The sequence below is a fragment of the Urocitellus parryii genome, chromosome 3, assembly GCF_045843805.1.
Source record: "Urocitellus parryii isolate mUroPar1 chromosome 3, mUroPar1.hap1, whole genome shotgun sequence".
NCBI classification, from domain to species: Eukaryota; Metazoa; Chordata; class Mammalia; order Rodentia; family Sciuridae; genus Urocitellus; species Urocitellus parryii.
This window is the reverse complement of record NC_135533.1, coordinates 194,203,823-194,219,052: the sequence shown is the minus strand read 5'-3', so window position 1 is coordinate 194,219,052 and position 15,230 is coordinate 194,203,823. Positions and strand designations below refer to the sequence as shown.

Genomic DNA, 15,230 nt, shown 5'->3' with positions numbered 1-15,230 from the left:
CCTAAACCAGGCAGGAATGAGAGAGGACACAGGGAACAAGAGCCAGAGTTCTCAGGTAGTAGGTCCACCTCCTAGCCACCTGTTCTCCGGGCTCCAAACAAGAATTCTTCCCACCTACAGCTCTCCAAAGCACCTTCGTCATGAAGTGTGACTTTCATTAGGAGGGCTCTGTAAACACACAGACATCTGAAAACCAGGACAGGCACTGTAGCCCAGTATATGGAGACTTTGCAAACAGAGACCTGGGTGCTCTTAGAACAGGGCTGAGCTCTCTGGGCAGGGGCAGGCTTTGAAGCCAGCAACCGCTGCAAATAGGGAGTTAGAAACAGGCTATGCAGACAGATGCAGGATCTGCTTTCAGGGGCACTTGCTGCAGAGAATGGTAGGTTCTACAATCAGGCAAAAGGTCTGCCAGTAGGAACAGATTCAACAGGCGGGGACAGACGGCCAACAGGGACAGGCTCTTGAAATAGAACTCAATCCTGTAGACAAAGACAGGCTCCGCACACAATCGAGCTACAAATAGACACAGGTTTTCCAGGCAAAGTTAGGATCAGGCTATGCCAACAGCAGGGACCTACTCGGTGACAGGCTCTGTGGACAGAAAAAGGCTTGCAAACAGGCGAAGGCTTTGCAAGCAGGGACAGTTTTCTCAGACTGAAGAAAGGGTTGCAAAGTCTCCGGTTCTCTTGATGGAAATGATGGTGTGCGTGTGCAAGGATGGCCTGTGCATCAGACACAGGCACAGCCCAGGACAACTGAGACAGGCTGCTCAAACCAGCATGACTGTGAACACTGACAAAGGCTTTACAAACAGTTATGGGTGTTGCAGGCATGTGGGAGCTTTGCACACTGGGAAAGGCTCTGCCAACGTGGATGGGGACAAGCCTCAAGACAGGGACTCTTTGAATAAGGGACAGACTCTGCAGACATGGACAAGTTCATAGATGGGCAAGGCTCTGCAAACAGGTGTCCATTTTTGGCCAGAGAAAGGCCTCGCAGATGGAGGCAGGCTCTCTTTGGCATGAGCGTGCTCTGTATGCAGGGTAGCCTCTGCAAACAGACTCAATTCCTACTTACAGGGAGATGGGAATAGGCCAGGAAAATAATCATAAGCTCTAAAAAGAGATCAGGCTCTGAAAAAAGACTCAGGCCCTGTAAACAGAAAATCCAGAGATGTGATTTGCAGATAAGAGATTTTACAAGCCAACACAGGGTCTTCAGACAGACAGGTTCTGTAAACAGTGGTGGTTCCTCCAGAGAAGGAGGAGCTGCCGAAGGAGTGGCAGGAGTCAGCTTTGTGTGCCAGCACATCTACTCCACATGTAGGCAAGACTGAAGCAGGGCTGGGTTCTGTGGAGGGCCCTAAGCCCTGTGCCCTGCAAATGGGTTGGGCTTTACAGAAGAAGATCAGTTTTGAGACAGGTAAATGTTCTGTAAATAGGGAAAGGGTCTCTAACAGGTACACATGGAAATAGGAATAGAGTTTTGCAGATAAAGGCTCTGAAGATAGGAGTGTGCTTTGCAGAAAGACACCTATGCTCCCAGACAGAGCCCTCCCACCCCCCAGCAAGTTAAACTTCGTCAGAACAAATCCTACAAAAAGACAGTTTCTACCCAGAGAAATTCAGATAGGCTGGGCTAACAGGCACAAGTCCTGACAAATGCCAAAGATGCTACCCATAGACCACAGAAAGAACCCAGGCCCAAAATAGAAAGAGGCTCTGTCATCAGGGACACAGTCTGAGATCGAGACACTCACGTGGAGGGAACTGTTTCTGCTAAGGGGGACAGGTGCTGCTTGAACAGACAAAGCTTTGCAAACAGGGGCAATGTCTTTATGTACAAAAATGTGTCCCAGACAAAGGCACCAGACAAGTTCTGCAGACAGGGATGAGCTGAGCATGCACAACAGCTTCTGCAGGGAAAGCAAATCTTATGCCCAGGGAAACAGGGACCCACTGTTGAAAGAGCCCCAGAGTCTGAAAACAGAGGCTTCAGGCAAAACCAGGCTCTGCAGAGAGACAAAGTTCTATAAATCCAAGACAGAGTGCACACAAGAACTGTCTCTGAAGACTGTGACAGAGTGCAGCAAGTGACAAGCTCAGCTGGCCTAAGTGTTGGGCAAATGAGGCATAAGCACTCTTGACAGATTCTTGAAACTGGGCTGACCTCTAACACAGAGACTCTGCAAACTGACCTGGGTCACTCAGGTTTGGACTCTGTGGGTTCTGAGTGTGCAGAGGAGGGAGAGCAACATGAAGTATTGGAGGAAGGCAGGCTCTCTGTTCTGTTGATTTTCTTACATCTCAGCAGATTGCCATCGACCCGCTGGGGCTCCCCTGCACAACTCCTTCAGAAATGTGTGTGTGAGGTTTGGTCATTCTCTCCTGCATGGAAGTCTTTGTGCATTTAACTTAAACCCTGCCAGCTGCAGCTTTCTCTCCTTGCTGCTGCTTTGCTGAATAGACACCCAAGTCACTTCTTTCTGAGTCTCTCCCTTGGGCCCCTGGTGTGATAGCGACTCTGCTACTCTGGCCCCTGCACTCCTCCCTGGCAGAGCAAGGGTGAGCGAGGGCAGAGGCACAGAGCTACTGGCAGAGTGGCTCTCACTCTACTGTGGTGTCCAGGGCCTCCGAGGGCAGCTTAGGCCCTGGTGTGCTCACAGTGCACCGTGCAAGGTGGCCGTGGGAAGGGAGATGGGGACTGCCCAGGGCTGTCAGTCAGCAGTCAGCCAGGGGGTAAGAGCTGTGTTCATCCCACACAGCCCCTCCTAGCACCCCATGGAAACCAGGCATGCTGTTGGCTTTGGCCTCCCACACAGGAGCGGAGGAAGACTCCTGAAGGCAGGGGCTTGTCCTCTTAGGTACCACAGAATCCCAGCTGCCTGGCGCCCAGCAGGTGCCCAGCTAACGGGTGGTAAAGAATGAAGAGTGTTGCTAGTGGTGACTGAGTGAATGTGGATGCAGAAGAGAGTCACCTGTAAGTCTAACTGTCCCTAGATGTCCCTAACCCCTGTTGTAGGTGATGGCCTGTTGGTGTGACAATGACATGTGTGACAGACAGACACAGTGGCCATGAAATGGTGATTTTGAGCAACTGAAAATGTGAAACTAGAGTACATAGTTATGTGCAATGGTGACCTGCAGCAGGACTCTTGAGTGACAGGCAGAAATAGTGATCAGTGACAGTGACCAGGGACCTAAGCAAGCAATAAGCAGAAGTCTAGGACCTACGGGATGTAGTTCACCTAATAGTACGGCAGCCTTGGAGGGACAGGAAGGCTACATGTGAGACAGGAAAGATAGACAAGCAGCCAGAAGATTGGGACTCGGCTGGTTTCATGGGAGCAGGGGGCAGCATTACTCCCAGGGTGGCTGGGAGGATGCCCAAGGTGGAGTTCAGCCTGGGGAGCCAGACTCTCAGGCTGCCAGGGCCGAGGCCCCAACCCAGGTCACCAGTGTTCACCATCTTTCAACTGGTTTCTGGGGGAGATAGGAGGAAGGGATGCTTAAGAGGTGGGGGGTTCCCTCTCTCCCCAATACCCTCTTCTTTCATCCAGGCTGTCTCTTTCTCCTCAGGGGACGGCTCCCTCCCCAGGGCGAGGTCCCCAGTCCCACAAGACCCCCACTCGTGTACTTTACCTCTCCCTGTACGACTCCTTTCTACCACATCCTGTGGTTGGGAACCCCCCTGCACCCCCGTGTCCTCTCCTCCTTCCAGGAAGCTCCCTTCTCTTCCTGGGGTGCCCCCTCTACTCAGGGCCCCCTTTCTCTCTGGGTGCCCCATTCTCATCTAGGGTCCCTTTCTCACCTTTCCTCCTTTCCCAAGGTGCCCTCTTCCCGCAGCGCCTCCCTGCTGTCCTCCTCTTCTCTGCCCTGGGTCACCCACCCCCACTCCCTTCCTCCTCCAGACACCCCCTTCTCCCTCACAGTGCCCCCTCCTTCCCCTGACTTCCCCTTTCTCCCTCCAGGCGCTCCCCCCCTTCCAGTGCCCTTTATTCTCCCCCAGGTGCGTCCTTCCAGGAAGGGGGAGGGGCACTGCCTGCTGGAGGAGGACAGGGGGGCCTGGCCAGGGGGAGGGGAGGGGTCTTAGGCAGACCCATGATGGGTGTCAGAGACCCCCCTCACCCACAGAATCTGCCGCTCTCCTCCCTCTGGACGGCCTGGCCACAGTTGCCCTGCCCCCTGGGTGATCTCACCTGCTGGGCTGGTGGCCGCTCCCTCAGTTCTGCTGGCCTTTGCTCTGGGACTCCATGCCCTCCACCTGGGCTAGCAGCAACCCCTCTCCACCCGGTCGGTGCCCCTCGGCCCAGGCCTACCTGCTGGAAGTGCTCCCACCTCCTCCCTGCCTGTGGGCAGTGCTGGTCTGGCAAGGGGCCAGGCTCTGCCCACTGCCCCACCTCCCCCACGGTAACTCAATCCCAGCTCCCGCCCTGCAGGACACACCCGACCACTCAGTCCTCAGAGGGCTGGGCATTCAAACTTAATCAGTTAGTCAGTCCACAAATATTGACCGAGTTGTCTGGGAGCCAACCCCCTCCCCAAGGCCTGGCAGACTCACCTCCTGGGTACCAGGGGCCTGAGAAAGTAGGGGAATGGAGACCTAGACCTAGACCTCAGAGCTAGGCTGAGAGGTGGAATATACTGTGATTTCCTTCTCTGGAGCCCAGATGGGCTCCTCTTGGGCTAGGACACTGAAGCAAACTTTAGAAGGAAATAGAACTTAGGCCAGGAGTGGTGGGTTAGGTTCTGTGAGATCCAGGTCACTGCGGGAGATGGGGCAGGGGGCCACAGCTCCCTCTAGGTATCTCTGTTCTCTCCACCCCCATCTCTGAATTTGGGCTGGCTGCCCGGCACAGCCCTCCCCAGGGAATCTGATACCCATCGTGGGAGAGGCCATTCCAGCCCGTGCAGAGAAGTCGGCTCTCCCATACCTCAGGCCACACCTCCCCTGCTTTCCCACTGATGGTGGGGTGCAGGAGGTGCTGGAAATAGTGCCTTCCAGAAGCTCCTAAGGCCCAACCTACCCTTACCTGAGGCTACAGGCCAAGGCCCCGCCAGTGTAGGCAGCCCCTTCAAGGACATGCACTGGCCCCAAGACAGGTTTCCTGTGCCCACTCTTCATCCTACTAAGGTTCCTGACATAGTGGTGAGGGAATCCAGGAACTCTGGGCCAGTCTGTGCCTAGTAGGACCACATCCAGAGCAGGCCTGAGTTTAACAAATGCAGCATCCCTGGGTCCCTATGTGTGAAGGATGCCTATGTCACAGGGTGGTCCCTGTTTCTCAGTGTGTCTGTTTAATACCCACATGTGACAATATGCCTGTCTGTCCCTGGACCTGACAGTGAGCTTTTGGCCCCATCTGTCCATACCTGACTACCTGTCCTTGGTTTTAGCAAAATTCCGTGTCCTCACTCTTCCCCACTTCCCCGTCTCCTGATTCCTCCTTGATACCCTATTGGTCTCTGTTCCCACATTCCCTGGAAGTGACTCTTCCCTAGATCACCAGTGGTGGCTGGTCCTGTCACCATCGCCCCCTCCCTCTCATTCCATCTCTTTCCTTTGGGCTTCTAAATGTCAGGGGGCACAGAGCTCCAGCCGTAGCTCCTGTCTCTTTCTACTTGCAGTCGCCAGGTGGTAAATACCATGGCAACACTGGTGTCTCTCCTCTCCCCCTCCTCCTCCTCTCCCCCACCCTCCTCCCAGCCCCTGTTCAGTCACATCTCTCGGGCACAGAGACCCCAGGCCTCTCAGACCTACCTTCGCTGAGCCTGAGGAACATGTTCAATGGACATCCAGAGGGTGGTTCAGCCCCAAACCTGGAGCTGTCCCAGGGTTCTTTTCCCTCACACCCACCCATAGGGCAGCCCCTGGACCGTCGGTAGCTGGTTCTGCATGGATCCTGGCCAGCCCTCTCAAGACTCCGACCCTGTTCCAGGAGCCAGCCTCCACCAATAGGTAGCACGAGCTGCCCTCTCTGTTTCTGTCCCCCCTGGCATGATGTTCATTGTCTCACAGTAGCCAGGGGGATGTTTTTTTCCAGACTTATAAAAATTATGGTAAAATAAGTCATTCCTTGGTATCCACAGGAAGATTGCTCCTGGATTCAATGGGAATACCATAACCTGTGGAGGCTTAAAACCCTTAGGTAAAATGCAGTCATAGCTGCCCATAACCTGCACAGTCTTCCCATGTAATTTCCGTGTCTCTAGACTACTTATATCTCATGTAATGTCAACATCTCGGAAACACTTGTTATCCTATATGGTTTACAGAATAATGACAAGAAAAAGGCCTGTACAAGTTCAGTACAAAAAATTGTTTTTTCTCAATTATTTTCTGTCCAGGGTTGGTTGACTCCCTAGATTGTGGAATCTATGACCGCCAGATGTGTGCTTAGTAAATGACTGTTGCCATGTTCCTGTGGTTTGTGTGGCCCAGTGTGTGCGTGAGTGTGCGTGTGTGTGCGTGCGTGTGTGCACTTTGTGGGGCTCCAGCCTGCAGCAGGGCCTACAGTTGAGTCAGAGCTGTGATGTGGAGTCCTCTCTGCAGTCGGGCTCCTGTCCCTGCCCTGGCACCTACTGTCCAAGTGACTTTGGAGACTGATTTCTCAGACTCTTTGAGCTATTTCCTCCTCTGAGAGGCCACAGAGATGACACCACTGCAAACCCTATTCTGGGCAGGACACCCCACCTTGCATAGTCCCAGCAGCTTAAGGAAGGCACTAGGACCTCTCCAAGTCCCCTCCCCTCAGAATTATCTGGACCCTGGGACCCAGGGGACACCGCCTGGGCAGACCTACCCCATCCCAGAATCACATCAGTAGACCACCTGTGATCCCAGCCCAGGACAGACAGCAGGAGGGCAGAGGGCCTGGTCTTTTGTGTCTGCCCGGAGTCATCTCTGTCTCCATCACACCTTGGCACAGAGGGGAAAACTGAGACTCAGAGAAGGCTCACAGGCAGAATGAGAGGGACGGGGCCAGCCTCTCCCTTTTTCCTTTCCCAGAGGAAGAAGAGGGTCCTACCGCTCTTCCCCCTGCTTGCTTACCGTCCCACCGGACAACCTCCCCTATCCCAACCTCCCCTATGGAAATGAACTGGCGCTGAGTACCTAGTCTCCCGACCTCTTCCTGTCTATGGTGCTAAGGGATCTACCACCAACCTCACCTGGCAGGTTCCCAGAGCTACTTTGTCCCTGCCAAGTCCAACCTGCTCTGTGTCAATATTGACCCAGGTGGGGGAGTGGTCCTGGGAAAACCCACCCCTCCCAGCCTCCCTCAGGTACCCTGGGTCCCACTCCCTAGTGGTGGCCTGGTCTTATCCCAGCCCTTCCAAGGTACTTCCTCCTGAGAGACAGGGAGGGGGAGCGGGAACTGCTGACTGGGGTTCTGGAGCCGGCTGCCTGCAGACCTCCTGGGCCCTGGCTCTGCAGTGGAGCAGCAAGGGGCCCGAGGGAGGGGGGGCTGCAGGTTGTGGGAGGAGCAGGGACTCAGTCCCCAGAGTGGGACCACCAAGGAGCAATACTGTGGGAATCCCAGGGTGTTCAGAACAGACCAAAGGCTGGCCCTTGGCCGCTGCAAGGGGGTGTCACTCACTTGCCCCTGTGACAAGGGGTGTGTGGTATTGCCTGGCAGCACACCCAACAGACAGGCTTGGGTCAGAACAGTCACCCGCCCTTGTGCAGGAGGTTCCACAGCTGGGTTCTGTTCCTGGGCAGTGTGACCAGGGCTCAGATGTGCAGTGGAAATCTGCCCTGCTATCCATCTCGTGTGACAGCACAGTGCTGTCAGAACCAGGGCTCTCATCAGGCCCCTTCCTCATTCTCACTTTGGGAGAAGCTCCCGGTGCCCAGGTGAGGCTTCCTCTACTTTTCTGGATTTCCCTAATTCTTAGCAATGAACACGTGTGACCTTTTAGGGAAAGCCACCCAGGCCGTTCTCCACGCCCATAGATCCTTTGCCAAAGCTGGGCATCAGGCCTGGAAGTTTTAGGCAACTTGCTTTTCCTCCATAGCATTACTGCAACTCTGGATGCATGATCTGGTCCTCTGAGGGGCTTAAAATAAGCACAGTGCAAGTGCTGGCCTTCAGAAATTTGAATTTAAGTGGTTGGGATCTGAATCTTTAAGAGCTCCAGTGATATTGTGTGTGTGTGTGTGTGTGTGTGTGTGTGTGTGAGAGAGAGAGAGAGAGAGAGAGAGAGAGAGAGAGAGAGAGAGAGAGAGAGAGAGAGATGCTAGGGATGGAACCCACCGTCTGGCGATTCTAACATGCAGCCAGAGCTAGAGCTTTAAAGGAGGTTTGGGTGGAAAGCTCTGGGGCCCATTTCCATTTGTCCTCCATCTGACAGCTTGGGGTCCAGTCTGTTCTGAGATCAGGCTGTCTGGCTGTACCAGTGGGTGGCCCTGGGCCTCCAGCGGCCTGTTGATCCACAGCTGTCTATGGCACGGGATTTACCACACAAGCATTCCTGATGAACCTGGGAGCTCTGCCACTAGCCCCAGTGCATTACTTATCCGTAGGTTCAACAGACTGTTGCTCAGCTAACCTGATGTCACGGCTCTTGTCTTTTCCCAGTGGCTCTTTTCCATCCTCCCCAGCTTCCTCTCATTCCTTGGTCCTATATTACAGATGAGTCGTGTTTAGTCTGGAAAATTTCAGGAGGGGACATCTCAGTGTGCCCCAGTGCCAAATAAGTGCCCTCTTGGTGACCTTTGATGCTTACTAGGACATGCAGCCTGGGGCTGCCACCACTCTCAGCCATTTATCTGCTTGCATGCTAAGTCATGAAGCCACCCTGGGGATGGAGCTGATGGCAGAGAAGTCGAGAGGAGGGAAAGAGAAGGCTAGGGAGCAGAGTGAAGGAAAGACATAGGACAAGGGACCCAGTCAAGGAGTTGTAACCAGAAGTGACTTCTCTCTGGCTGCCCCGCTGCGAAGACTGAAGTAGGACACAGCACAGACTAGCAGTGGGATATTTGCCGTAGAGTCTCTAGGAACATACTGGATTGTCTCCTGGACCTGACACACACTGGTATGGTCTAGATCTGGATGTCCTCAAAGGCTCATGTGTTGAGGGCTTGGTCCCCAGTGCAGCAGTGTGCAGTGGTGGATCATGAGGGCTCTGACTTCCTCCGTGGATGAACCCAGTGAGGGACTCATAATGGGAATGGACTACTGAGAGGTAGTGGGAACTGCAGAAGGTGGAAGGGAGTTGAACCTAGGGAGTGCTCTTGGGGACTGTATCTTGTCCCCAGCTCCTTCATCTCTGCTTCCTGGTATGAGGTAAGCAGCCTTTCCTCTGCCAAAGCCCTCTGGCCATGATGTTCTGCCTCCATTCAGCCCAAAGCAATGAAGCCAGTGACCACAGACTGAAACCACTGAAACCATGAGCCAAAATAAATTTTTTCTCCTTTCTTTTTTCTCAGGTACTCTGTTCCAGAGAGAGAAAGCTGCACACATACTGTGCCTGGGTTGTCAGGGATGAAGAGAGCCATCTCTCTGCAGGGGATTGGTTTTAGGACTCCCCTTGGGTACCCAAATCAAGCCCCTTAAATAAAGTGGAATTTTTGCAAGTAACCTATGCACATCCTTGTGTATACTTTAAATCATCCCTTGATTACACCTAATATAAATGCTATGTAAATAGTTGTTATTTAGGAAATCATGACACCTGTACAGGTTCCATACTGATGCAGTTTTCTGAATCTTTCTGATGTCTGGTCGGCTGAAAGAGGATACAACACCCCATGGTTGTGAGGGCTGACTAGATGTGTCTGGCAGAACCTAGTATCCTGTGACAGAGCAGAGACTGCCGACCTTTGTCTCAGTGGCTTCTCTGATGAGATGGTGGACACTGGTGTTGTTTTCTGAATTAAATATCATTATGAAGAAACAAGGTCCTGAGAGTGATGAGGCCACGCCAGGAGTCCTGAGAGAGACAGAGGCCCTTGCTGCTTCTCTCACCTTCACACAGAGAAGGGCTGGGCTGAGGGTAATATCTGCAGGATGTCTCACTGTGAGCAAATTGTCTGCTACATCCCTGCTTTTCTGACTCCATGCCGTTCTTCTTCTAGTAAGCACAGTATCTCAGCTAGTGTCCTTGAGGAGTATGTGTATATACAACACCTGTGGCTCTTTTGGCACTGGGTGGGGGACTACGATTCTCTCATGCTGTATCTAGAAGCCTCTCGGTGGGGCTGGAGTCCTTGTGGGAGGATGGTGAGCCAGACTGCTTCCATCTGGGGAGAGGAAGCCAGGGGGCCAAACAGCTGTCACTTTTTGGATGACAGACAATTTGGTTTTCTAGCTCCCCCTGGGGTCAAGGCCTGTGGTTTCCTGGGGTCTTGCAGCCTGGCTCCCATCTACCCTGCTCTCCAGAAGTGGTGACACTAGGAGACTCAAGGTGCTGGCATGAGGCTGTGCAGGGGGCAGCATGGAGGGAGGAGAGGTGCTGCCACTGGAGAAGGAGTCCATCCACAAGAGAGTGTAGTTTCACATGTTTATTTTTGGCAGGAAGGAAATCATTGCAAACCTCTTGACTGACAACACTCGCCCCTGGAAATGTGCACAGTCCAAAGTAATGCTGGATTGTTCATCACGTTCAAATGTCCATCAGAAACCCATGACTACCCAGACACCAACATCTCTGCTGCTTGCGGGGGTGGGGGGTTAGTCTGCAGAGAAGCTCCTGGGAGAATGGACCTGGAACAGACACCATCAGATTTACAGTAAAATAGGAACAGAGGCAGCCAGTCCATTTTGTACAGGTAACTGCAAATGCATCAAGCCATCTGTTCTTCTCAACCCCTGGCATGCCAACTGTCCAGCACAGCACCTTTAGAAGCAGAGGCATAAACGTCACGAGTGTTTGACCATAGGGCTGTGTGTTTCTGGATTTTATTAGAAAGCCATCTTTACAACAGGGTTGTAAATTGTTGCCAATACATAGACTTACAGACTTCTCCTTTACACCCAAAGTTCAAATGCTGCAACCGTGACAAGTCAGTGTCATTGGGGCACCATGTCCCCAAAGTCATCTCATCAAAATTGCACCATGTCAAAGGAGATTCCCCACCAATCATCAACCATGACAGGTGGTGTTTATTATTAGTATACAAATGCATTGTTTAAAAACAGCTAGTGTGTGAAACCACAGACCAACACATAGGATTCCAGAGCAATGGAAGACGGAGCCTTAACGTTATCAGGAGTGCCTGGGCACCCCCAGCTCTAGGCCTGGCCAGAGATGTCGTAACATCATAGTGGGCGGGAGTCCACAAACCCAAGGAATCCTGTCCCAGATCTTAATGTAAAAAATACTTGCCCAGGAGGCTACATTGTAATCTGGTACTGAGAGGACCATGGAAACTGGAGGTCAGACTTCATTGTAGCTAAAAAAAGTCTGAACATTTGGTAACGTGGGAAATATATGGCACAGAGAAGTAGATAATAGGTTTCATTAGGTTTTAAAGCCCACAATTTAATAAAAGGTAATAATTAAAAACAATACCCGTATTTACCTTTAAAAACCATAAACCCCATTTGCCTCATTTCTTGGCCTTGTTAGAATTCTATTGCTTCATTTACAGGTAGATGATTAAAAATATATATATAGATATAGATAATTTGATTATGTACACAGAGCAGAATCAAGGATTAAAATAAAAACGGAATTTTGGAGTGTGGTCAAATAAGGTGCACAGATTCCAGAACCCTCAGAGGTTTTGGTCGCCCACTCATGACATTCTGGGTCTGTGGTGGCAGGAACTGGGCTCCCTTCCCAATAGCTCCACACTGGATTAGTGCAATGGCATGAACTGCGCTCCCAGGTGCAGGAGCTGGGAGGTGAAGGGTTTGGCTCAAGCCTGACATGTGTTTAACTCCACTTGCCAGAAGGGGAGCACTCCCCTGAAATATTCTGGAATTTTAATCCTCTCTGCCCCTCTTCTAAGTGAGGCCCTGTGCTGCCAACATGGAAGGGGGCATGGTGGAGGGCTAAGGCTCCTTAGGGCCTAGTTCTGGGTGGATATCAACACCTGACAGACACTTGACTGGAACATTCAAGACATTTAAGGCAGTGGGGTCATTTAATGACTGTTTTTCTAAATGAAGGTTTATGACATGGACAGACCTGCCATGTAACTGTCATTATCTGTGGCAATGTCTAGCAAGGGGCTGTTTCTATTTTAATTGGCATATGGATTACTGGGTTTGGAACACTTTGAATGTCAGGAGACCCGGTTGCCCCTGAATATTTTCTCCTGAATGCACAGCACTCAACAGACCAAAGTGCTGTGGGGAGGATACGACTGGCAGCTGGCTTCATTATTTTCTGAGTGGAAAGCACAAGAAGAATCTTACTCAGACCCCTAGTTTTGCACCTTGCTAGAGCCAGTCACTCCCACCAGTACTCTGGCTGAGGACAACCCACAGAGGACTAAGGCAATGGTGCCAAAACAAAAGGGTTCTTTTTAATTACTTTGAAAAGCAATACTTTATAGACTATCTTGTTGTCAAACAAGGAACATGGCACTGCTTAAACACCAAACTGGGAGAGGCTGAGAAGAGAGCCTGGCTCAGAGGAGGAGCCCTTCTTCTCCCTGGTTTGGAGTGGGTCTCCCAGCTAGACAGGCTTCCCCACTTTTGGCTCAAAATAGCTGTGCTTCCAAGGAGACCAAGAGATGGACTCGGGCCACATAAAACTGGTGGCTGGTTGAGGCCCCTGGTTCTCCAGTGAAAACAGTCAGCTCATCAGAGGACCTGATGTTGACTGCAGTTCAAAGTTAAATGTTACAGCTGTGTGGTGCTCTGGCCCTTGTGCCTCTGTACACTTCTGTATTCCTGGCGGCCAGTGCCAGGGAAGGAACACAGTTGGTGCAGTCTGCCATGGGGTGGGACACCCGTTTTTGACCCTGTCCAAGTTTGCAGCTTAGCAGTGAGCATGTTCTGAGCATAGGCACAGTGGCAAAGAACAGTGTAACAGCCGCTGGTCAATTCCATTTGGTGGCAGCACGGTAGCAGCAAAGAAAATTCCCAAACAGCTCCATGTATATCCAGCTTTTGGAAAGGAAAGGAATTAAAATTCAATAAACAGGCTTTTTTTTTTTTTTTTTTTGTATCCAAGGGTTTCAGAGTTTCTCGTAACTGTTCTACCAAAACCGATAACAGCAGAACAGCAAAAAACACACAGAAGATATGGCAGTAGTGTGAAAGCAGAAGTGACGTGATGTCACTTTTCAAGGGTGTGATGTCACTTTTCAAGGGGAAAATGTAACCTCAAGACAAAATTTGTCATCATCAGAAATCATAATATAAAAGAATATTGTTTCCTAAAATGTTGAGCCACACAATTGCAGATACATTCCAAACTGGGTCAGAAATGAGTGGAGACAATGACATAGTCACAAAAAACTCCTGTCAATGGGAGCCTGACCCTGCAGCATGCCACGGGTCATCAGAGCAAAGTCACACCTGTTGGGAAACAGGCATCAATGACTCTCCCTCCCTCACCCCCCACCCCATTATACACACACTACCAGGTTCTAGAAAATCGTCATGTTCATCTTCTCAGAGTATCTAAGACAATAAAAGGCTAAAAGATGTCTGGAAATATGTTTGTGTAGAAAAATTAACTCTCAGCTTAAAATAACATTCAAAAAGGCACTTCATCCTGTAGGAAAGAGATTCTGAGTTGGGTCAGCTGCTCTGAGCTGGGACAGAAGGGGACAGGTTGTCTGTTTGGAGGGGAGAACAGTTGAAAGGAAGTCTGATAGATATCAAGCTTTTTTACCCCCCATTTTTTTTTCTTTTTGGTATGTTTTAAGAAAAGCAAATCCAGTAAAATGCATGTTGCTTTATGAAATTTGTTAAAAGAGTTCTTTTTAAAATAGTTGTTTCTGTTCTTAAAAAACAAACAGGTAGGCGTGGCCACATTCACCCTGTGGCCTGGAGCATGGAGTCCTCACTTTCAGCTCCAGGGAGCTGAGGCCAGGCAGGTCCCCTGAGGCCAGAGGTTCCAGAGTGCAGAGGCAGGAGGCGGGCCGAGGCCGGGGCTACCTATTGCAGAGCCTCTGCAGCATGCTGTACACGTCGTCCTCACGGCTCAGGCCCTCGAAGAAGGGGATGAGGTCCAGCAGCTCCGTGTCCGTCATGTCATCGAACCAGGACTGCACAGGCACCTGGAAGACAGTGGGTGGGGCAGGTAGCACAACTGTACCCAGGGGCTGGGGCTGCTCCCAACCCGACTGGGTCCCCAGACTTTTATCATATTTTTTGGTAAAGAGGATTAGTATCTAGAAATCATCATCATCAACTTCATGACCATCATTCTGCTTGTTCCCCTGTTCTAAACAAGGTCAGTCCAGAGCTATGTGGCTTCAGGATCACTCAAGAGGCAAAGTGTACCCAGTCCGTGTGCATTTGCCTGTTTTATTCTCCTGCCACAGGAGAGGCTGCCAAAGCACTAGGCTTGCTACTTGCAGTTTCATAAAGCTCTTTATATGGCACCAAATCAGCTCCTTGCACCTGGGAGCAAGCGGATCCAGAGGTGATGTGCCAATTCCTGAAACCAGGAGGCGCTGTCCAAGCACAGGAGGCTTCTACTTGAAGTTGTGCTGTGCTGCATGGCAAAGACAAGGGTGCATTTCCCCCATGCTTAGCAATGAAAAGGTAAAAGTGGAAGCATAAGATTCCAGGGCATTCTGAAGGATGGGCAAAGGCAGGATTTCTCCTTAATTTTAGGCTGAGAAGTAGAGGGGGGTAGTGGTTGGTGGCAGCCAGGGGTGTAGAGAAAAGATTTAAAAAGAAATTTAAGAAAACTGAAAAGGTGTACAAGCCACATTTTAACCTTTTTACAAATCAAATTTTATAAACAGAAACATAAAAATTCATGTAATTTTGAAAAAAAAATATAAGAATTAATAGAAAAATGAACACTTCTAGGAGGAAGAGAGAGAACGGAGGAGGGCAGAAAAAACGACTTCTTTAAATGGAAGATTCTCTAGATCTTCACTGATAGTTTTGATGACAGAATCATGTAAATGTGTTACATAATTAAAAGAAAATCAAACCATTAGGAGAAAGGCAATTAACAAATGAACCTAAGTTATATAAGGCTAGTGGGTGACATGATCACACAGAGAATTACTTCAAGTGATTTTTTTTGTTCCCCAAGTGCTGGGGATCAACTGCAGAGCCTTGTAGATGCCAGGAGAGTGTCCTACTA

The 15,230-nt window shown here is 50.8% G+C and overlaps 1 protein-coding gene across 4 annotated transcripts in view; it reads right to left on the bottom strand.

Moving 5' to 3' along the window:
• Window positions 1-10,521: 10,521 nt before the first annotated feature.
• The window catches only part of Ctdspl (CTD small phosphatase like), a 110,326-nt gene continuing 105,617 nt past the window's right edge, over window positions 10,522-15,230 (bottom strand). For 2 of the 4 annotated variants that reach the window (XM_077795661.1, XM_077795662.1), the window contains 2 exons: window positions 14,063-14,184; window positions 10,522-13,063 (listed from right to left, as the gene is read on the bottom strand). In XM_077795661.1, coding sequence (XP_077651787.1) covers window positions 12,997-13,063; window positions 14,063-14,184 — 189 coding nt within the window. In that variant the 3' untranslated portion in view covers window positions 10,522-12,996. The other 2 variants (XM_026406346.2, XM_026406353.2) reach the window with 1 other exon arrangement.